Raw genomic sequence first — 24092 nt, forward strand, 5'->3', positions numbered from 1 at the left:
GCAGGAGAATCGCTTGAACCCAGGAGGTAGAAGTTGCAGTGAGCCGAGATTGTACCATTGCACTCCAGCCTGGGCGACAAAGCGAGACTCCGTCTCCCTGCCACCCTTCCCCCACCCCCCCAAAAAAGAAAGAAGATATTTCAGGAAACCGGACAGGAAATAGAACCATTAATAAGGAGAATGGTCATAATTCACAGAGTGCCAGAAATTCATCTGTGATGAATATGCAGCTCCCAGTGTTCTTCACTAATTCTTATGTACATGACTTGATTAATAGTTAAAAGAATATCCTGGTCTTCATTTCTGCCATTTTTAAAGTAAGTAACCATTAATTACAGAAGCGTTCCTAACAGTTGGTAAGGTGGCCATCTAGGGTATAGTTAAGGGCCAGACTCGAGTCAATTAGAATCCTGGTGACTCTGTCACCCAAGCTGGAAGACGGTGTCTCTGTCACCAAGCTGGAGTGCAATGGTACCATCTCGGCTCACTGCAACTTCCCCTTCCCGGGTTCGAGGGAATCTCCCACCTCAGTCTCCCAAGTAGCTGGGATTACAAGCACCCGCCATCATGCCCGGCTAATTTTTGTATTTTTGTAGAGATGGGGTTTCACCAACTTGGTCAGGCTGGTCTTGAACTCCTGACCTCAGGTGATCCTCCCACCTCTCCGCCTCCCAAAGTGTCGAGATTACAGGCGTGAGCCACCGCGCCCGCCCGGATGAATTTTCAAATAGATACAATCCAGTTTCCTATATCACACGGCAGTTGTGTGGATGGGTAATCCATGAAAAGCCTAGTGCTGGCACTCAGTCCCAATAAAAGTTAGCCTAAAAATTAGGAACTTTTCAAAGGGATGAAATGTGCTTTCTATTAGAAGTAGCTGCCAGTGACATCTTGGGAGCCTCTTTTTAAAAGCAAAAAGTTATTTCATCTTAAATTTCCACATGTTCAGATTTTTATGCATCTGATTTTAAGAGAGTATGAAACAGCTTGCGCTCATATTTACTCACTGTCATATGTTAATCGTATCATTTCTGAGCTGTTTTTGATTTTACAAACCCTTAAATTAAGAAACAAACGGATTAGGAACCGCCCATTAACACTGGTAGCAAATGATTTAAAATCAGGGTTGCTGGTTTTTCTGTGATAAATAATCTGTTGGCTTCAAGACGCACAGATCTCAATTTCATGGAAAGAAGTTGCCTGATATAATTTTCCACCCGAGAGAAAAATAAAGGCTGGTACTTGGAATCTGCAAGCAGTGCGTTTGGAACTTCGGACTCAAGTGCCTATTACGTAATTCCACAGCGTCCCAGCCTCCAAGCCGTTTCCCGAGCCCTCCACAGGAACAGGGGATAAGGTTACCACGCCCGCGGTGTCCGGGGACTCCGAGTTTAGTGTGTGGCTTTTAGGAACGTTTATATTTGAATTTCCCTGAACCGCCGAGTGTGGGCGGTGGCGCAGATCCGCCCCGGAAACCTCCGGGCTCCTTCCCGCCTTTCGCAGGCCCGGCCCCTCCAAGGGGTCCCAGCGGGGCGGCGGGAGGGCCCGGAGGGCGCTGGGCCCAGGGCCGCGCGGGTGGGCAGTCCCGGGCGTCCTTCCTTGCCGCCCTGAGTCCCGTCCGGGCACCGCCCAGGCGGGCGTGCCGAGCGGACGGTTGCCCGAGGGCCAGATTTTAAATTTACAGGCCCGGCCTCCGGGCCGCCGAAGCACGCTGCCCGTTCCCCATTGGCCGATGACGGTCACGTGGAGGCGCCAGGGCGCGCCGGCCATGTTGGGGTGTGCGGCGCCGCTGCCCGCGCCACCTCCGCCCCCCGCGGCTTGCCTCCAGCCCGCCCCTCCCGGCCCTCCTCCCCCCGCCCGCCGCTCCGTGCAGCCTGAGAGGAAACAAAGTGCTGCGAGCAGGAGACGGCGGCGGCGCGGACCCTGCTTGGCCTCCAGTCACCCTCGTCTTGCATTTTCCCGCGTGCGTGTGTGAGTGGGTGTGTGTGTTTTCTTACAAAGGGCATTTCGCGATCGATCGATTGATTCGTAGTTCCACCCCCCCCCGCGCCTTTGCCCTTTGTGCTGTAATCGAGCTCCCGCCATCCCAGGTGCTTCTCCGTTCCTCTAAACGCCGGCGTCTGGACGCGAGCGCAGGTCGCCGGTTTGTGCCTTCGGTCCCCGCTTCGCCCCCTGCCGTCCCCTTCTTGTCACGGTCCTGCTCGCGGCCTCGCCTCCCCGCTGTCTCCGCCGCCAGCCATGGCGACCGCGACCCCCGTGCCGCCGCGGACGGGCAGCCGCGCTGGCGGCCCCACCACGCCGCTGAGCCCCACGAGGCTGTCGCGGCTCCAGGAGAAGGAGGAGCTGCGCGAGCTCAATGACCGGCTGGCGGTGTACATCGACAAGGTGCGCAGCCTGGAGACGGAAAACAGCGCGCTGCAGCTGCAGGTGACGGAGCGCGAGGAGGTGCGCGGCCGCGAGCTCACTGGCCTCAAGGCGCTCTACGAGACCGAGCTGGCCGACGCGCGACGCGCGCTCGACGACACGGCCCGCGAGCGCGCCAAGCTGCAGATCGAGCTGGGCAAGTGCAAGGCGGAACACGACCAGCTGCTCCTCAAGTGAGTGCTAGCTGGCTGCCGCGTTAGCACCAAGGAGGGTCGGGGGCGCAGTCGCGGCGGCCAGCTCACCGGGTTGTGCCCTGGGGAGGGAGTGCAGAGGCCAGGATGCACGCGTCCTTCGGAAGGAACAGGGTCTCGGTCTCCGGAAAGAAAAGGAAAAAGAATCTAGAGTTCATAGCGGGGCAGGGGTCGCGGAGGGGGCTCGAGCTGTAGCGATGGGGGCCGTGATGCCCATTTCTAGGTTTTGGATACCCGCTGGGACGTGATAAGTGCGCGCCTGGGACTGCTGAGAACGAGCGCCAGCTTTCGCACCTCGAACCCGGGGAGCCGGCGCGGAGAGGCGGCCCGCAGGCCCCAGGTGCAGGGAGCTGGAGCGCGGACGCGCGCTCGAGTGCGCGCCCGGGTTTCCGGCCGGCGCGAGACAAAGCGTCTAGCGGATTTGCAGTGCCGGGATGGCCGGCCGGGGAGGACAGGCAGCCCGCCTCTAGAATGAATGAGCTTCGCGCGGGCAGAGGGAGGAAGGGGAGGGACCTTCCCGGAGCATCCGCGTCTCCTGGGGGTGGGTCCCACTTTGGCGCGCTCAGTCTTGGCCCTGTGACATTTTGCGAAGGTTCTACGCCTGCTTTGGGCGGGAGAGAGAGGCGGGGCTTGATCCGCGCGCCTCCAGCCCGCCTCGGGCAAGTTAGGTTTGCTAGCTGGTTAGCTTTCTCAGGGGAAAGGTGTCCTGTCTCAGCGGGGATGGTGCGAGCCCTCAGGTGGTTCTGCGCAGGGAAGGAAAGCCGGGTTTGTGCATGTTACTGCCACTGTTCTTCGAGTTGCGGTTCGCCTACCCCTCAGGCAGCGGCCCCCTCTCCTCAGCTTTTGCCGCCTCATAGTATAGTCGGGCTTTCGGGTAGGGACCGTGCTTAGTACCCCTTAGTCGGCCATTGTGCAGATAGTAGACCAGGGCAGGTGACAGGGTGCTGTGTAAATGCTGAGTGTTTGAGCGAAGGAGAGTTTATAATTATTCACCTAAGCGAGTGTGAGTTTTCATTCCAGTGCACAAGGATACACTTGCAGACCTTTGCAGGCCTTATTTTGATTTTCTGATAAGCAAAATGGCCTGTCATCAGTAGGCAACAAGTGTTGATGTCATGCTTTAGAGATTTGCAAAATTTGGGTCTGGAATTCGTGCTCGCCATTAGCACGGCCAACTGAAATTTCTGGAGGTACCTTATTCTCACTTTGACACTCTTTGTCCCTGCTTCTTGGATTTACTAAGCCTTGGTTTCATCTTTTGAAATGAGCGGTAAGCTCACTCACACTGTTGTTTCCATGTTTCTCCAACTTTTTGCCACTGAATTCCTTCAAGTCTTAGATATCGTTGCTTGTAAGACTTGCCATTAGATCTGTACCACTAAGAAGATAAAAACACCAGGACCAACTGTGTAGGAACTATCCTGTTGGACCCATCATGATTTCATAGATATTAAAATGTCACACAGGGCCGGGCATGGTGGCTCACAACTGTAATCCCAGCACTTTGGGAGGCGAGGTGAGCGAATCACTTGAAATCAGGAGTTCGAGACCAGCCTAATTGGTGAAACCCCGTCTCTACTAAAAATACAAAAAATTAGCCAGGCGTGGTGGCACGCATCTGTAGTCCCAGCTACTCGGGAGGCTGAGGCAGGAGAATCGCTTGAACCCAGGAGACGGATGTTGCAGTGAGCCGGGATTGCGCGTTGCACCCCAGCCTGGCGACAGAGTGAGACCCTGTCTCAAATATATATATATATATATATATGTATGTGTGTATATATATATATCTGGGCGTCGTGGTGGGCGCCTGTAATCCCAGCTGCTGGGGAGGCTGAGGCAGGAGAATCGCTTGATATCCAGGAGGCAGAGGCTGCAGTGAGCCAGATGGTCCACTGCACTCCAGCCTGGGTGACAGAGTGAGACTCTGTCTAAGAAAAAAATTCACACAGATCAATTATCTGTTGTGTACCAGTCACCGTTCTATGTTAGAGGGTACGAAGATTTTTTTAAAAAATGAATTACTATTCTTTGTTGCTGAGAGTGTAGTGGGGGAGCTATATCCCAGCAAGCAAATAAAGATTGTCTTTTGTGTGATGTGAAGCATTTTGATGCTGGCGCTTTTGTAATCTTTCCAGGAGTTATCCACAGGTTTTTCACACAGTAACAAGGCTGCCACCTGGCTGACACTAGTTGTAAATGTATGGATTCTAAAATGCATGTTGGTTTCAGTGGGGTTAAAAAATGAGAATAATGTGTATTAGAATCAATGAAATAATGTATGTGATACAGTTTAGGTAATAGCAGATGCTAAGGGAATAAAAATGAAGCAGAGTGAAGGGTTAGTGTGATTAAGGAAGGCCTGTCTGAGGGGTTGACAGTATCTATTCTCCCAGGGTAAGTAGTGTTCTGGGATTATATTTTTCTTAGGTCTCTGCTACTGTATGTATATTCCTATTGCCAGGATTAGGTGTACTCTTCTTTCCCCCTCAGCATACCATCATTTGCTCAAAACATGCCACGTTTTAGTTTGCTCCTCATTTGAATTATGACTTTTTTTTATATGGATTTATTCCTCAGTAGCCTTTCGTTTTTCTTGTTGATTAAGAAAAATTTGCCCTCAGTGTGTTTGCAGACTTTTTGAAGATATCTAATCATAATATATATCACATGAATCTACTTTCTTCCCTAGAGTTCTCTTTGCTTAAGGTATGCTGTGTACTGATGTCCTGTAACTTTTTTTTTGTTTTTTTTTTTTTTGAGCTGGAGTCTTGCTCTGTCGCCCAGGCTGGAGTGCAGTGGCCCAATCTCGGCTCACTGCAACCTCCGCCTCCTGGGTGCACACCATTCTCCTGCCTCAACCTCCCGAGTAGCTGGGACTGTAGGCGCTAGCCACTACGCCCGGTTAATTTTTTGTATTCTTTAGTAGAGACGGGGTTTCACCGTGTTAGCCAGGATGGTCTGGATCTCCTGACCTCGTAATCTGCCCGCCTCCGCCTCCTAAAGTGCTGGGATTACAGGCGTGAGCCACCGCGCCTGGCCGTCCTGTAACTTATTAAAGACAGCTTCCTGGCTGGGCACGGTGGCTCATGCCTATAAAGCACTTTGAGAGACCTAGACAGGTGGATCACCTGAAGTCAGGAGTTTGAGACTAGCCTGGCCAACATGGCAAGACCCCGTCTCTACTAAAAATACACAAATTAGCCGGGTGTGGTGGTGGATGCCTGCAATCCCAGTTACTCTGGAGGCTGAGGCAGGAGGCTTCGCTTGAACCAGGAAGGCGGAGGTTGCAGTGAGCTGAGATCACACCACTGCACTCCACCCTGGGTGTATTTTGCTTTTCCTTGGTTTCTTCATATTTTGTTGAAGAACATCCTTAAGTAATTTATTCGGAAAGGATGGCAGGAGGTAAACTTTCTGAGTCCTGTATGTCTGAAAATAGCTTTGTTTAGTCTCATGCTTGATTGGCTGTTGGGCTAGGTATAGAATACTAGGTTAACATTTTTCCAGAACTTGGAAAGTATTATTTTGCCCTATTGTCTTCTGGCATCCAGGGTTGTTAATGTGTTTCTTTCTTTTCTTTCTTTTTTTTTTGTTTGAGACGGAGCTTGGCTCACTGCAACCTCCGCCTCCCAGGTTCAAGTGATGCTCCTGACCCAGCCTCCCAAGTAGCTGGGATTATAGGTGTGCACCACCACACCCAACTCATTTTGTATTTTTAGTTGAGACGGGATTTCACCATGTTTGCCAGGCTGGTCTCAAACTCCTGACCTCAGGTGATCCACCCACCTCAGCTTCCCAAGGTGCTGAGATTACAGGTGTGAGCCACCATGCCTGGCCTATATTTAATTTTTTATTTGGAACCAGAGTGTTTGTAATTAAGTATAATCATCATTTAGGTAGATTTAGATTAAGAAAACAGCCTTGAGAGAATTATAGATTCCAAGTTGCTTAGTTTCTTTTTGGTTCCTCAGCACACAAAATACCTTAGAGGCAGAGCATGGAAATGCTTGGTCTGAAGAGAATTTGGCAATAGTTTCCATGCATGTGGTGTTTGAATCCATAGGAATACAGATCTCATATGCAAGGTACAGTTACTCTGATTCAGTCCAAGCCTAGTTATATTTTGCTGAAAGCTTTTTTGGGAGAACAGTTTCCAAGAATGATGATGAATGCCTTCACTCAAAACTTTAAACAAAAAGTACAGAGAAATTGACTTGTTTCAGAATTTCACTGTTAACTATATGGGAAAAACAGATGTAACAGAAAGTTAAGTGTTTATATCAATCTTCAATAACTGGTTTTATGGATTCAGACATTTATTTTCCTTCAGTGATACAGGTCCCCTATCTTCTCTGTAAAACTCTGGGGGCCAGATGTGCTTTGGAAGTAAAAGCAATTCCAATTTAAGACAGTAATATGATGCACATACTGAATATGACACCCCCAGTGGAGTTTATAGAGTTAGGGTAGATAAGAGTTAGCACTCTATCATGAAACATTTCTGAGGGAGAGATATTGTCACGGCAGGTGGAGAAAGACAGATTGAAAATAGACCTGGTTTCAGGTCAGGTTTTGCCACTAAATGTGTTAACAAAATTTTAGGTTTTCCAACTCTGAAAGTACAGATAAAAGACTGTGGATTTTTGTTTGTATGTATGTATGTATGTATTTATTTATTGAGACAGAGTCTTGCTCTCTTGTCCAGGCTGGAGTGCAGTGGCACGATCTCAGCTCACTGCAACCTCCATCTCCCTGGTTTAAGCAATTCGCCTGCCTCAGCCTCATGGGTAGCTGGGATTACAGGCACCCGCCACCACGCCTGGCTAATTTTTGTATGTTTAGGAGAGATGAAGTTTCGCCATGTTGACAAAGGCTGGTTTTGAACTCCAGAGATCAGGTGATCCACCCATCTCGGTCTTCCACCGTGCTGGGATTACAGGCATGAACCACCTTACCCCACCAGTACTTTTAAGTCCTTTAGCCTGTATTTCCTCATCTGTGTAATTATGATATAAATAGTAGTTTTCTGAATCTCAGGGAGAGTTAAGAAATTTAGGCCTTTTTCTGGCTTGTTATTAGTTCAAATTATGCAGCATACTGATGTAAATCTGATAAACTATTTTTTAATATTTTTTAATGAAGAAGGGGTTGGGAGTTTATCCTATATTTTATATATTTACTCTGTTGGCTTTCTACATATTTTGGTCATTCATAGAAGGAACTTTAGGAAATGCCCATAGGTGAAACAAAATCTTCAGGGTTGTTTTAACACTCATGTACTTTGGTTTTCATACCTAAAATAATAAAAAATGCTAATTTTTTTTTTTTTTTTTTTTTGAGATGGAGTCTCACTCTGTCAACCAGGCTGGAGTGCAGTGGCACAATCTCAGCTCACTGCAACCTCCGCCTCTTGGGTTCAGGCAATTCTTCTGCCTGAGCCTCCAAGTAGCTGGGATTATAGGCACCTGCCACCATGCCCAGCTAATTTTTGTATTTTTAGTAGAGACAGGGTTTCACCATGTTGTCCAGGAAGGTCTCCATCTCTTGACCTTGTGATCTGCCCGCCTCTGCCTCCCAAAGTGCTGGGATTACAGGCGCCAGCCACTGTGCCCAGTCAAAAACATGCTAATCTTTTTTAGGAGCGTTTTCTTTGTACATAGGATGATTAATTGAAAAACAAAGACCTTTGCCGGGCGCCTTGGCTCACACCTGTAATCCCAGTACTTTGGGAGGCTGAGGCGGGCAGATCACAAGGTCGGGAGTTCGAGACCAGCCTGACCAACACAGTGAAACTCCATCTCTACTAAAAATACAAAAATCAGCTGGGTGTGGTGGTGCACGCCTGTAATCCCAGCTACTCGGGAGGGAGGCTGAGGCGGGAGAATCTCTTGAACCCAGCAGGCGGAGGTTGTAGTGAGCCGAGATTGCACCACTGCACTCTAGCCTGGGCGACAGAGTGAGACTCTGTCTCAAAAACAAAAACAAACAAACAAAAAAACCACAAAAAACAAACCTTCATCATCCTGTGTATTACCATATCTTTTTTTAATGTACTGATTTTGCCCTGTTTGAAGCAGATTGACAGTATACACCCTAGCCTTAATATGAGTTATCAAACTTTTATATTTTTATAACTCTTAAAATATAAGAGTTATAAAACTAGTTAAACTGCTTTTTATAGTTCTTTTATAACAGAGTTATGTTAAATGTTACTTTAATTTTCAAGGGAACACTTGGAAGGACCAAACCCCTAAAACTGATTTAAAAGTCTAGGAAGCAGGTTCCAAATAATTAAACTGTCATGACATTTCCTTCCCATGCTTTCAAAAGATGTTTGATAAAGCAAGATCTTTTGGAGTTGTTTATTTAAGTTAGGGGATGAGACTAGGTAATATTTTGCATACCCAGATTCAAGGAAGTAAACAGGCGGAATGAAAGATAAAGCACTATTAAAATATGATGGGTCTTTTCTTTTTCCTGTCTTTACACAGTTGCTGGTTATATTTATTCTTTCATTTGTATAGATGGTGTCACCTCTGATATGTCTGAGTTAGAAATTCTTTAGACTTTTTAAAATACCATTAGTGTAAGTCTCTTTCATGTACAAATGTTGAGAATGAGCCTCAGGTATCAGTTGAGTAATGGGACCCTGTATAGCTGAAGTTCCCAATTATTTTTAGGATCAAAGAAGTTTTTAAAATCAGTTTTAAACCCTTTTTACAGTGTAACTCTTTGATAAGGAGATTGTGCTTTGGCTGTCATTTGAATTTCTTTCTTTTTTTTTTTTTTTTTTGAGACGGAGTTTCGCTCTCGTTGCCCAGGCTGGAGTGCAATGGTGCGATCTTGGCTCACTGAAACCTCTGTCTCCCGGGTTCAAGCAATTCTCCTGCCTCAGCCTCCCAAATATCTGGAATTATAGGCACCTGCCACCATGCCCAGCTAATTTTTTAATTTTTATTTTTAGTAGAAACGGGGTTTCACCGTGTTGACCAGGATCATCTCTATCTCCTGACCTTGTGATCCGCCCACATTGGCTTCCCAAAGTGCTGGGATTACAGGTGTGAGCCACCGTGCCCGGCCTAAAAATTATTATTATTATTATTTTTAATAGACTGAGTCTCGCTGTGTCGCCAGGCTGGAGTGCAGTGGCACAATCTCAGCTCACTACAGCCTCCGCCTCCCGTGTTCAAACAATTCTCCTGCCTCAGCCTCCTGATTAGCTGGGACTGCAGACACATGCCACCATGCTGGCTAATTTTTTTTTTCTTGTTTTTTTTTTTTTTTGTATTTTAGTAGAGACGAGGTTTCACCATGTTGCCTAGGCTTGTCTAGAACTCCTGAGCTCAGGCAATCTGCCCACCTTGGTCTCCCAAAGGGCTAGGATTACAGGCGTGAGCCAGGGCGCCAGGCCAAAAATTAAAATTTTTACACAGGAAATGTATATTTATTATAGGAAAGGAGAAAACACAAACACCAAGAAGAAAATTAAAAATCACCCTTAGGTTGGGCCCGGTGGCTCATGCTTGTAATCCCAGCACTTTGGGAGGCCGAGGTGGGCGGATCACCTGAGGTCAGGAGTTCAAGACCAGCCTGGCCAACATGGCGAAACCCTATATCTACTAAAAATAAAAAAATTAACCAGGCATGGTGGTGGGCACCTGTAATCCCGGCTACTCAGGAGGCTGAGGCAGGAGAACTGCTTGAACCCGGGAGGCAGAGATTGCGGTGAGCCAAGATTGCTACACTGTACTCCAGCCTGAGTGACAAAGCAAGACTCCCTTTTGGGGTGTGGGGGAAAAGATGCAGGAAAAAAAGCTGATATTTATTTTGTGCCAATTCTGTTTGCCAGGCATTACAGTAGATGCTTTATAGACATTGTCTTTTTTTTTTTTTTTTTTTTTTTTGAGACGGAGTCTCCCTTTCACCCAGCCTGGAGTGCTGGAGTGCAGTGGCGCGATCTGGGCTCACTGCAAGCTCTGCCTCCTGGGTTCACGCCATTCTCCTGCCTCAGCCTCCCGAGTAGCTGGGACTACAGGCACCTGCCACTATGCCCAGCTAAGTTTTTGTAATTTTTAGTAGAGACGGGGTTTCACTGTGTTAGCCAGGATGGTCTCGATCTCCTGACCTCGTGATCCGCCTGCCTCAGCCTCCCAGAGTGCTGGGATTACAGGCGTGAGCCACTGCACCCGGCCAGACATTATCTTTTTTTTTTTTTTGAGACGGAGTCTCGCTCTGTCGCCCAGGCTGGAGTGCAGTGGCCGCATCTCAGCTCACTGCAAGCTCCGCCTCCCAGGTCTACGCCATTCTCCTGCCTCAGCCTCCCGAGTAGCTGGGACTACAGGCGCCCGCCACCTCGCCCGGCTAGTTTTTTGTATTTTTTAGTAGAGACGGGGTTTCACCGTATTTAGCCAGGCTGGTCTCGATCTCCTGACCTTGTGATCCGCCCGTCTCGGCCTCCCAAAGTGCTGGGATTACAGGCTTGAGCCACCGCGCCCGGCCCAGACATTATCTTTTAAGCTTATGATAACTGCTGATGAGTGAGGAAACTTCAGGCTCAGAGAGGTTAAATATTTTGCCTGGGATTACTTAATAGAGTAATGGAAGCTGGAAAGGATGGTAGCCTGACTTCTAGCATTGTGATAGGGTTTTCACATACATAACCTTATTTCATCCGTACAACAGTGTTCTACAGGTATTACTCTAGTTTACCGACGTGAAGCAGGCTCACAGAGCATCATTATCTATGGTTGGTACTTGAAGTCTCAGATAGGATAGTTGATTTTCAGATCCCTTTGGGTGCTACTTTTGGAAATGCTGTTAGTTGCATGTTTTTCACGTTGATAGTTTGTAGCCTTCAAGGAAGGTAATTTTGGATTTGTCAGAAGGGTAGTTGTCAGTAGTTGAAACAGCTGTTTGAAATACTGAGGGCTTCATTTGCTAAAGAAAGGTGAAGATGAATTACTGAAAGAGATCGCTTTTATCTTTTTTCTCTTCTTAAAAAGCTACTTTCCCACTTTATTCCATGCCTTAATAATTTAAAAGAAATTAAAACCTCTAAATAAATATTTAATACTCATGACAGAGTGTTCTTTCATTTTTTATTCAAGACACATTTTTGTGGAACAGGTACTATATGCCAGGTCTTGAATCAGATGCTGGGAATAGAGAGATGGGATACTCAGTCCCCATTATCAAGTTACTTATAGTCTAGTGGGGAAGACAGAAAACCAACACTATAGGATTGTGGTACTGTAAGTGCGGTATACTAATAAAATATATCAAGTGCTATGACACCAGTATCCAGGTGTTGCTGTGGAGAAACAAGAACTGCTACCTAAGGCAGGCTAGGAGCCTTGGGAAATTTTGAAAGACATACCAGGGGAATCTGAGCTAAGTGTTGGGAGGTAAGTAGGCGTTTGCTTCTAAATGGAAAATGTTAGGAGAGTGAGTTGTCCTGAATGTCAAATAATTCATATAACTGGAGCCATATATATGTGTGTGTATGTATATATACATATACAGATATCTGTATATGTATAGATTTTTTTTTTTTTTTTTTTGAGACGGAGTTTCACTCGTGTTGCCCAGGCTGGAGTGCAATGGTATGGTCTCGGCTCACTGCAACCTCTACCTCCTGGGTTCAAGTGATTGTTTTGCCTCAGCCTCCCAAGTAACTGGGATTACAGGCGCCTGCCACCACACCCGGCTAATTTTTGTATTTTTAGTAGAGACGGGGTTTCAGTATGTTTGCCAGACTGGTCATGAACTCCTGACCTCAGGTGATCCACCCACTTCGGAGTGCTGGAGTGCTGGAGTGCAGTGGCCGGGTCTCAGCTCACTGCAAGCTCTGCCTCCCGGGTTCATGCCATTCTCCTGCCTCAGCCTCCCGAGTAGCTGGGACTACAGGCGCCCGCCACTACGCCCAGCCACTAATCCCAAAGTGCTGGGATTACAGGTATGAGCCACTGCACCTGGCCTACTGGAGCCATATATATATGTAATATATGGGGTGGGGAAGGGGATTGCATTTTAAGTAATGAGTAGACCCAAGATTTTAAGGCAGAATTGTGACATGATCATTCTGGCTATGCTGTGGAGGGAAAAAAAGAGGAGAGGTACAAACAGTAGTAAGAACACTTGGGGAGTAACAAGGCAGCCCTTGAACTGAGGCAGGTGGAAGAAAGGAGAGAAGGTGGATTTAAGAGATACTGAACATAAGGGACTAGGGAGAAGAGTCTAGGGCGACTGCTTCCATGCTTGGGTGCCTGGGTAGATAATAGTGCTCTTAACCGAAATTGGTGGAGAAGGAACAGGTTTGGAGGACTCTAAATCAGTGAATTAGTGGTGTTTGCCAGACTGTAGGTAGCAATGTCAGTTGGCAATTTGAAGTACTCAAGAGATACGGAAAACACGTGCATATGAGGACTGGGTAGAGAAAGGAAAACCCACAGTGGGGATGATAAGTAATAGAGAGGTGAGGCCGGGCGTGGTGGCTCATGTCTGTAATCCCAGCACTTTGGGAGGCTGAGCGTTTGGATCACTTGAGGCCAGGAGTTTGAGACCAGCCTGGGCAACATGGGGAAACCCTGTCTCTACTAAAAATACATAAATTAGCCAGGCGTCGTAGCACATGCCTTTAATCTCAACTACTGTGGAGGCTGAGGTAGGAGAATCACTTGAACCTGGGAGGCAGAGGTTGCAGTAGGAGGAGGTTGCAGTGAGCTGAGATTGTGCCTCTGCACTCCAGCCTGGGTGACAGAGGGACACTTCGTCTTAAAAGGTGAGAAAAGAGAGTTGAGTCATGGAACAAGAGTTTTTTGTTTGATGAAGCCTAAAAATCATCTGTTGTCATTGGTGTCTTTGGTGCCTTAGGTGATTGTTGACTGAGAGGAGAGCCTTTGGTTAATAGAGGAAACCCCTGGCCATAATTAAAGGGAGAGTGAGAGGAAAAAGATTATGAGTTTAGAACACTTATTCAAGAATGTTGGCAGTGAAGGGAAGGATACATGGGTTTTTTTGTTTGTTTGTTTGCTTTTTGAGACAAGGTCTCGTTCTGTGGCCCGTGCTGGATTGCAGCGGTGCATAGTTCACTATAACCTGGACTTCCCAGGCTCAAGTGATCCTCCCACCTCAGCCTCTGGAGTAGCTGGGACTACAGGCACACGCCACCACGCCTGGCTAATTTTTTGTGGGGAGAGGGTTTTACCATGTTTCCCAGGCTGGTCTTGAACTTTGAGCTCAAGCAATCCGCCTGCCTTGGCCTCTCAAAGTGTTGGGATTACAGGTGTGAGCCACCATGTCTGGCAGCAAGGAGGCATTCTTAAGGGTCAATTTAAACTAGATTCTTACTCAGTGCTTATGTAACAAAACACTGGACAGGGGACCAGAACTCTTATCCCTCTAAGATTCTGTACTAAAATGTGATCATTTCACCCTCTTTGGTTGAAACAGTAGCTTCTAGGGTAAAGACTAAGACCCTACTAATAGTAGGGTGACCATACAATTTAGTATCTAAATTGGGATACTTTTGTGTGTGAAAGAGGGAGCTGTTAATAATTATGCAGTAACAGCTCGCATAAACGGAACTTGTCCTGGGCAATCTGGGACATATTTGCCCAGGTTATCCTACCTAAAAGTTCTTTCCCTGCATGGGCTGGCCCCAGTCTGACCCTCCAGCTTCATCTCATACCACAGTTGAACTTGTTTACACCTCTTTAGCCATGAAATCCTTTATTCAGTCCCTTTTACTGTGCTCCTCTTAAAATAGGGCCTTTGCATTTGGGGTTTCCTTTGGATATTTTTTTTTTTTTTTGAGAGTGAGTATTGGCTGTGTCTCCTTGGCTGGTGTTCAGTGGTGTGACCTTGGCTCACTGTAACCTCCGCCTTCCAGGTTCAAGTGATTCTCCTGCCTCAGCCTCCTGAGTCGCTGGGATTACAGGCACCTGTACTACACCGAGCTAATTTTTTTTTGTATTTTTAGTAGAGATGGGGTTTCACCATGCTGGCCAGGACTGGTCTTGAACTCTTGACCTCAAGTAATCCACCTGTCTTGGCCTCCCAAAGTGCTGGGATTACAGGCATGAGCCATCGCATCCGGCCTCCTTTGTTTGGATTTCCGTCATCATTGGGTTACTTATCCCTCAGGTTTCCTCTCAATATTCATTTCTTTAGAGATGTCTTCCCTGACTTCCCTGATTCAGAGTTTTCTAATATGTATGTACCTTGGGAAAAAAACTAAAACCTGTAACTTTCTAGCAGTGGTGTGTGTGTGTGTGTGTGTGTGTGTGTGTGTGTGTGTACACATAATTTAAGGACTCAAAAGAGTTCTCCAAGACTGCTCATGAGAAGAATTACTTTCAGCTATTTTCAGTGCTCCTTTGCTATTTATTCTTGTATCTAGATGATAGTGCGACAGTGTTGACTTTGTACTATGGATAACAAGGAATTGAGCTCTTTTATTCTATTGTCTTCATAACACATTTTTCTTCTTATCCTCCCAATAGTCATATATCACATTTTAGTTTAGGTCAGTGTTTGGTATCTAAAGTATTGATTCAGTGTGTTCTGACACAAATACTTCTATAGTTAGCTCATATGTGACAGGCAAATAGAGAGATGATATTATTGTAATTGGAAGTTGTATTGCATTATATGTGCCTTGTCCTAGTAAATCCTAGTAAAGGTGAGCCAGAATAGCTAGAGTATAGTATTAATCTTCAGAAGGAAAGACGATCCTCAGCTCTGCTTTCACCTCTGTTTTAAGAAAATTAAAAGTGAGTGCCCGTGCCCAGGGTTCTCTCCCCCAGAGAGGTGCACCTCTAGCTTTGCTTTTGTAGCCAGTCTTATTCTTGTGTTCAGAGCTCTGTTTCTCTATTGTCTAAATTTTTCCAAACCAGCATTTCCACTCTGTTGTTTTTGTGCGTTTTATTTTTTATTTTATTTTATTTTGAGCCGGAGTCTTGCTCTGTCACCCAGGCTGGAGTGCAGTGGCGTGATCTTGGCTTACTGCAACTTCCACCTCCCGGGTTCAAGCGATTCTCTGGCCTCAGCTTCCTGAGTAACTGGGATTACAGGCATGCGCCACCATGCCCGGCTAATTTTGTATTTTTAGTAGAGACGGGGTTTCACCATGTTGGTCAGGCTGGTCTCGAACTCCTGACCTCAGGTGATCCACCCACCTTGGTCCCCCAAAGTGTTGGGATTACAGGCGTGAGCCACCGCGCCCGGCCGAGATACTAATTCTTTATGTTATTGCTGGTGTTCTGTTTCAGAGTGCATAGGTTTTGAGTGGTCTATTTATTCCAACATTATTTTTTCTACTTGCTCTGTTATTTTTATTTTTATTTTATTTTATTTATTTTTGAAACGGAGTTTCGCCCTTGTTGCCCAGGCTGGAGTGCAATGGCGCAATCTTGGCTTACCGCAACCTCTACCTTCTGGGTTCAAGCGATTCTCCTGCCTCAGCCTCCCGAGTAGCTGGGATTACAGGCATGTGCCACCACGCCCTGCAAATTTTTGTATTTTTAGTAGAGGTGGGTTTTGCCATGTTGGCCAGGCTGATCTCGAACTCCTGACCTCACATGATCTGCCTGCCTCAGCCTCCCAAAGTGTTGGGATTACAGATGTGAGCCACCACATCTGGTCTGCTGTGTTATTTTTAATCTGTACAGAATGCAAGAGTTGTCAGAAGCACATATGTCATAGCAGAAATACTTATAAATACAGTCCCCAGCAAAACTCAGTCATATACTGTGATTAGTTTTCCTTCCCTATCACACCTTTTGATCACCTGTAAAAGTAGTGTTTTTTCCCACTTTTTTTTTTTGAATAATTATATAGCGTCTGTGACAATTGTTAAAACATCAAATCATTTAGGATCATTTTTTAAATTAATTTTATCTCATTAAATAAAGAATTACCTTTGGATACCTTGTGTTTTTTTCCAGTCTAGTTGTATTGTATAAGCATGGATAGTTTGGGTATAGAATTCTAGGTGATAAATGCTATTTTCTTAGACTTTTGAAGGCATGTTTTGGCCGAGGCGGGTGAATCACCTGAGGTCAGGAGTTCATGGTGAAAGAGAGAGAGAGAGAGGAGAGAGAGAGAGAGAGAGAGAGAGAGAGAGAAAGGAGAGAGAAAGAAAATGAAGCCATGTTCTTTAGTTTTCTAGCACTCATTGGCTACAGAAGTAATGATGAGTGAAAAATTTAAAAGCTTGTAGGATCTTCTTTTGGTCCAGTTCTAAAATTTCACAGGGATGTTCCTTGTAGATCTCTTTTCATCCATTGTGTTGACCATCTGATTGAATTCTTTTGATCTTGAAATTTATGTCCTTCAGTTGTTGGAAATTTTCTTGAATTATTTCCTTCTTTTTTATTACCATATGAAACTCCTGTTACTCAAATGTTGGATCTCTTACCAAATCCTTTGGTTTTCCCTATTTTAAAAAATATTTTAAAAAATATTTTTTCTCTACTAAGAGATGTTCTCAATTTTGTTTTCCAATTTTTGCTATTGTATTTTAAATTTCTAATAGCTTCTTTTTATTCTCTTTCTCTCTCTGTCTTTATTTAAAGATAGGGTGTTACCCTTGCCCAGGCTGGAGTGCAGTGGCATGATCTTGGCTCACTGCAGCCTCAACCTCCTAGGCTCAAGTGATCCTCTCACCTCAGCCTCTGGAGTAGTTGGGACTAAAGGTGTGTGCCACTACACTCAGCTAATTTTTTGATTTTTTTCACAGAGACAAGGTCTTACTATGTTGCTGGTCTCAAACTCCTGAGCTCAAGTAGTCCTTCTGCCTCAGCCTCCCAAAGTGTTGGGATTACAGGTGTGAACCATCGTGCCTAGCCTTTTTTATTCCCTTGATGTCTCTTTTTTTGTTTTTGAGTCTGGGTCTTGCTCTGTTGCCCAGGCTGGAGTGCAGTGGCGTGATCTCGGCTCACTGCAACCTCTGCCTCCGCGTTCAGGTGATTCTCATGCCCCCCAGCCTCCTAAACAGCTGGGATTACAGGTGCCCGCCATGACACCAGGCTGATGTTTGTATTTTTAGTAGACACGGGGTTTCGCCATGTTGGTCAGGCTGGTCTCGAACTCCTGACCTCAAGTGATCCGCCTATCGCTGCCTCCCAAAGTGCTGGGTTAACAGGTGTGAGCCACTGCACCTAGCCTATTCTCTTGATAGCTCTATACCATTGTTTTTGTCTAAATTTGATGGATTTGGTACTTTTTTTTTTTTTTTTTTTGAGATGGAGTCTTACTCTGTCGCCCAAACTGGAGTACAGTGGCATGATCCCAGCTCACTGCAACCTCCACCTCCTGTGTTTAAGCGATTCTCCTGCCTCAGCCTCCTGAGTAGATGGGATTACAGACACATGCCATTACGCCTGGCTAACTTTTGTATTTTTAGTAGAGATGGGGTTTTGCCATGTTGACCAGGCTGGTCTTGAACTCCTGACCTCAGGTGATTCGCCTGCCTTCCAAAGTGCTGGGATTACAGGCGTGAGCCACTGTGCCTGGTAAATTTGATACTTTCTCTTATCCTTGCAGAAGTCTTCATTGTCCTTCATAGCCCCTCTTTGCTAAGTTAATTTCTTTTTCTGTTCAGGTCTTTGTGTCATCACTCAGTGCAGGGAACAGAAAGCACTAGGGTTTTTTTTTTTTTTTTTTTTTAAGATGGAGTTTCACTCTTGTTGCCCAGGCTGGAGTGCAACGGCGCAATCTCAGCTCACCGCAACCTCCACCTCCCAGGTTCAAGCGATTCTCCCGTCTCAGCCTCCCTGGTAGCTGGAATTACAGGCATGTGTCACCATACCCAGCCAATTTTGTATTTTTGATAGAGATGGGGTTTCTCCATGTTGGTCAGGCTGGTCTCAAACTCCTGACCTCAGGTGATGCACCCGCCTTGGCCTCCCAAAGTGCTGAGATTACAGGCATGAGCCACTGCGCCTGGCAACACTTGGGAATTTTAAGCAGAAAGGGAAACAATGTGAGATTTAGGTGCTTAGAAACGATTTTTAGAGAGGCTAGGGGAGCAGTAATGATGCTCAGAACATTGTTGTAGAACTGACCTTCTTTGGGAGCTTTTATGTTTGAGGCCACCAATGGAACCACTGAACTGTTTTAAAAACAGTATATAGCTACTATTCAGGACCGGGAAGCTGCCACTTCTATTGCTTTAGGAGTAGCTGCCTTATAACACCCAGCAAACTGGAGAATGGATATTGGAACACTGTTTCAGAAATATTTTACACCCAGTTCAGTGCCTAGCACATTGTAGATGAGTGACAAAGGTAGTGGTTATTGGTTTTTCTTTTTCTTTTTAAATGAATCAGTCATTTTAATTAAGACTTAATCTGTAAGAGTCTGCTCCACACTCCTGTGCCTCTTTATGTTACAGTGAATTTTTTGTTTGTTTGTTTCAAAGAAGTGATTCTGTGGTCCAGTTTCAATCTCATTTAGCATTTTTCCTAATTTTACCTGCGTTTCAGCTAGGGTTTGCCTGAGTCTGATTAGGTTGTTGCTAATTCATTGACAGATTAGTTTATTCAGTGAGTAGCAGAATGTTATTGACACTGGAAACTATCCTTTGCAGCTTTGAGTTTATGCAAAAGCATCTTAGTCTTTTTGCATATGCCAGAGGAGACCCTTGTTGATAGAAATTGTCATCACAAGACCGGGCATGGTGACTCACGCCTATAATCCTAGCACTTTGGGAGGCTGAGACAGGCAGATCACCTGAAGTCAGGGGTTCAAGACCAGCCTGGCCACCATGGTGAAACCCCGTCTCTACTAAAAATACCACAAATTAGCCAGGTGTAGTGGCGGGCGCCTGTAATCCCAGTTACTCAGGAGGCTGAGACAGCAGAATCACTGGAACCCAGGAGGCGGAGGTTGCAGTTAGCTGAGATCGCACCATTGCACTGTGGCCTGGGCAACAGGAGTGAAACTCCATGTCGAGAGAGAGAAAGAGAGGAAGGGAAGGAGGAAGGGAGGGAGGGAAAAGGAAAGAGAAAAGAAGAAAAGAGAAAGAAATTGTGATCATAAGACCTTCTAGTTTTTGTGTAATTTTTTAATTTTTTAATTTTTAATTTTTATTTTTTGAGATGGAATCTCGCTTTGTTGCCCAGGCTGGAGCGCAATGGAGTGATCTTGACTCACTGCTACCTCTATCTCCCGGGTTCAAGCGATTCTCCTGCCTCAGCCTCCCTAGTAGCTGGGATTACAGGCATGAGCCGCCTGTAATGCCCAGCTAATTTTTGTGTTTTTAGTAGAGACGGGGTTTCACCATGTTGACCAGGCTGGTCTCTAACTCCTGACCTTAGGTGATCTGCCCACCTTGGCCCCCTAAAGTGCTGGGATTACAGGAAAGAACCACCGTACCTGGCCGAGTTTTTGTATATTAAGTTATATTTGTTTTAATTTTGGGGAAGTTCATTACTTTTCCTTAGGAAAAATACTGTAGATCACATCCTTTTTCCCTTTGGAAGGGAAGTTAACATGAGGACAGTGTTGAAGCTGATGAGTGACTGTTGGAGCAAATGCGTGCTTGACATGTAGTTTGAGCCTGTTATGAAATAAAATTACCAAGTTTTAGGACAAGGTTTTTATGTGGGCATATTTTACTTTAAGTTGAAAATAAGGTTTATTTTTTCTCTAAAGGTCTGGAGCATGGCTAGATAATAAAAGACATGGCATATCGATGCTGAGCTCTGGGTGTGAAGAGATCCCCAGACACGGATTTGTGTGATAGTCACTTGAATACTGCACTATAGTGGTGTTGAGTTGCTACCAGACAGCTGTTCAGAAGAACCTTACAGTATATGAAAGCAGGAACAGAGCCTAGCCAGCTGGGCTAATTGGCTTGGCTCTCTATATACAGTGGGTCTGTTTTAAGGGATTTAAAAATCCTTGTTTTGTGGCTTTGATTAGAAATAACAGTTTTGTATAGAATGATTTCTGTTAGCTGATTACACTTAAGAAACTAAATGGCTTTTCTCTTTCATCTCCTATAATATATTTGTTTTTCTGAATAAGCGTGGGCCTGAAGTGAAATGTTAGGGATAGGTACTGATGCACACTGACCGAGAGAATGTTAACAGGTGGGCAATAATTTGCCATTACCCAAATTAATTAAAACTATTCTGTAATGAGCTTCAGATTATGTTGTATTTGTCCCTGCAAGTTTACTTATTGATTTGTTTCACACTAATTCTTTGTTCCCTGTTTAAGTGTACAGTCTTATTTTTTCAAGTGTTTATGGTTGGAATATGCTTACTAATTCCCTTTCCTTTTTTTTTTTTTAAGATAAGGATCTTGCTCTGTTGACCAGAGCGATAGTGGCTGGAGTGCAGTGGCACGACCATAGCTCACTGCAGCCTTAACCTCCCTGGCCCAAGCAGTCTTCCCATCCCAATCTCTCTAGTAGCTGGGACTACAGCCGCAGGCCACCACACCCAGCTAATTTTTGTATTCTTTGTAAAAGTGGTGTTTCACCATGTTGCCCGGGGTGGTCTCGAAGTCCTGGACTCAAGCATTCTGTCCATTTTGGCCTCCAAAAGTGCTAGGATTACAGACATGAACCCCCGGGCCTGGTCCCCTATTTCATTTTCAAGTAGTTATTGTTACTGCAGGCCTGGAATGACTTTCTGCATGTTATGTGTATGGTATGAGTTTTAGAGATTATAGAAGCATCCGTTATTAATATTTTTTTCTTCTTGGAAGAGACATATTTTATATAGGATGAAAAAAGAGAAGTTGTGTGTGTCTGTGTGTGTGATTTTTTTTCCTTCCTGGGAAAGACATGATACATTTTACATAGGATGAAAAAAGAGAAGTTGTGTGTGTGTGTGCGCGTGCACTTGTGACATTTACCAAAATAATCATTATCTGAATTTTCTGTGTAGAAGATGTAGGAATAATAAGTCATGGGCCTTGCTCTGAAAGGGTTTTCAATCTCTTGAGGTAGCTCAGCACGTCCTCAAGTAAGGTATTAGTATGATCAATACACTGTAAGTTCTGTATATGCAAGAGGTAGAGACAGTAGTCAATTCTTCTCTCTTTATTAGCCACTTTATGAAGTGTTGATTTTTTCACTGTTAATATTGTGGCCTAAGGAGGAAGAGGAAAAACATATGAATGCAGAAGAATTCGTTTGTGGAGTTAAAGGGCTCACAATGTAAGGACAGCTGCAAGAACTGTCTGCCCTGAGCTCCCAGTGCAGGTAGCCTCACAAGTCCCTTTTCATCAGTTTACTTCAGCATCTGCAAGATAAGCCTTTATGCCACCTAGACAGCTACACACATGTGTGGTGACATGGCCTAGTGCCTAACCCTGAGCAGTAAAGATACTGAGGGTCCAGAAGAAGGAAGGGAAAAATGAACAATGCACTTAGCTGGGACCCTGTCTTATTTATTCATCTTCCTGTTCCTTGTAGTACATAGTAGATACTCAGTAATGTCTGCTGAATTAAGTAAATATATCTCAAAATTAAGGACCTGGGCAGAGCCTCTCCCTCCGTCCCTAAACTCCTGTGCACTTGTGTATAAGAGTGCATATAAATGCCACTACATTTGTGTGGGTTAGAAAAAGCAAAAGTGTGTTCATAACCTCCTATGAGAAGAGACTATAAATTACTTTGCACCAAGGACGGTAGCTGACTCTTGAGTTCTCTTCAGTGCCTGGTACAATGCCTGCCGCCCACCTGCTTGTGAAGGCTGTGGTGGCTTGTACAGGCATTGCAGGGCAGATCTAGATTGACTGTTTGGGTCTCAGAATAACCTTGGTCCTCTATAACAGAGGCTGAGTACCTATCTTTTCATGAGTTGTTACACTAAAGTAAATTGTAAGTACTGCTTTTCTGTGGTTTGCTTCTTTCATTTTTTAACACAGAAATTTTATTGAGTATCCCCACCCTATACCAGACATTGTCAAGCACTGAGGATCTGAAGGTAATCTCATTTTACCCACATTCCAGTGTAGGAGACAGACTTGGAATCTTAAATCTTAAAAAGATGTATGTACCATGCACCATATGAGAATGACGCACAAAGTGCTGTGGAGCCCAGAAAGGTAAATGACTTTTTTCTGCTAGCAGAGGTAAAGCAGGGAAGCATTACAGAGGAAGGATGACATTTGTTCCATCCTTGGTCTCAGTTTTGAATGGCAGTTGGTTAGGAATTAGATGGAGTTAGGAGTGGGAATAGATGGCCTGGAGCAGGGGAGAGTGAAGTCCCAGGCTCAGAAGGTCTTTAGCACTTAGACCTGAAGGGCTTTGTAGGGGGACATGCCATGCCAAGGAGCTTGAATATTGCTTGATGGTCAGGAGTTTTCAAACTGTTTTGCAGAAAACTAGGACTGTTGGGATGGGGATTGATGGGATACTGGACCCTACACTGTATCTTCTTCTTTTTTTTTTTTTTTTTTTTTGAGATGGAGTTTCACTCTTGTTGCCCAAGCTGGAGTGCAATGGCACAATCTTGGTTCACCACAACCTCCGCCTCCCAGGTTCAAGCAATTCTCCTGCCTCAGCCTCCGGAGTAGCCGGGATTACAGGCATGTGCCATCATGCCAGGCTAATTTTTTATTTTTAGTAGAGACAGGATTTCTCCATGTTGGTCAGACTGGTCTCAAACTCCTGACCTCAGGTGATCTGCCCGCCTCAACCTCCCAAAGTGTTGGGATTACAGGTGTGAGCCACTGCAGCTAGCCTATATATATATATATATATATTTTTTTTTTTTTTTTTTTGAGATAGGGCCTCACTCTCTCACCAAGGCTGGAGTGCAGTGGCACAATCAGGGCTCACTGCAGCCTCGACCTCCTGGGATCAAGTGATTCTCCTGCCTCAGCCCCTCTAGTAGCTGGGACTACAGACATGTGCTACCACGTCTGGCTATTTTTTTTTATTTTTAGTATAGATGGGGTCTCACCATGTTGCCCAGGCTAGTCTCCCTTCCAAAGTGCTGGGATTATAGACGTGAGCCACGGCACTTTGCCAGGAAATAATTTATAACAGAACAATTTATATTTTCATAGAACAGTGTTTTACTTGATTAAGAACTTGACATAAAATGAACAGTGGAAGCATTAGTCTTGACTGAAATTAAAGCTCCTATGAAATTTCCACTGGCATCATTGAATGGCCCTCGGGGTACCACAAGTAAATACTCTCTTCATCCCCTGTCCTCCTTATCTTCTTTGGTTTTTATTTTTATGGAAGAAATCACCATATTCTAGTCATCTGGGTGTACTGCCTTGGATTAATTTTTGACTTCTTGTGTTTTCTATACTTCACAAGATGTTGCCCACAGTGTCTTTCACTTGGTAGTATGACATCCTAAGTTTTGAGCTATTTGCTTATATTACCTATTAAATCTGTGAAGTCAAATAAACAAGAACGATACTGCATAAAATATGCCAATTTTACAGGTTGCTGCATACAATAACTTGTAAAGTTGACATGCTGTTTTATGCAGTATC

At 45.2% G+C, this 24092-nt stretch overlaps 1 protein-coding gene across 1 annotated transcript in view; it reads left to right on the forward strand.

The window, feature by feature from the left end:
* Positions 1-1354: 1354 nt before the first annotated feature.
* Positions 1355-24092, forward strand: part of LMNB1 (lamin B1) — a 59314-nt gene continuing 36576 nt past the window's right edge. The window contains exon 1 of the mRNA XM_003900052.4: positions 1355-2597. Within this exon, the coding sequence (XP_003900101.1) occupies positions 2239-2597 (359 nt within the window). The 5' untranslated portion in view covers positions 1355-2238. The remainder of the gene's footprint in view (positions 2598-24092) is intronic.

Source organism: Papio anubis, chromosome 5 (genome assembly GCF_008728515.1).
Source record: "Papio anubis isolate 15944 chromosome 5, Panubis1.0, whole genome shotgun sequence".
NCBI classification, from domain to species: domain Eukaryota; kingdom Metazoa; phylum Chordata; class Mammalia; order Primates; family Cercopithecidae; genus Papio; species Papio anubis.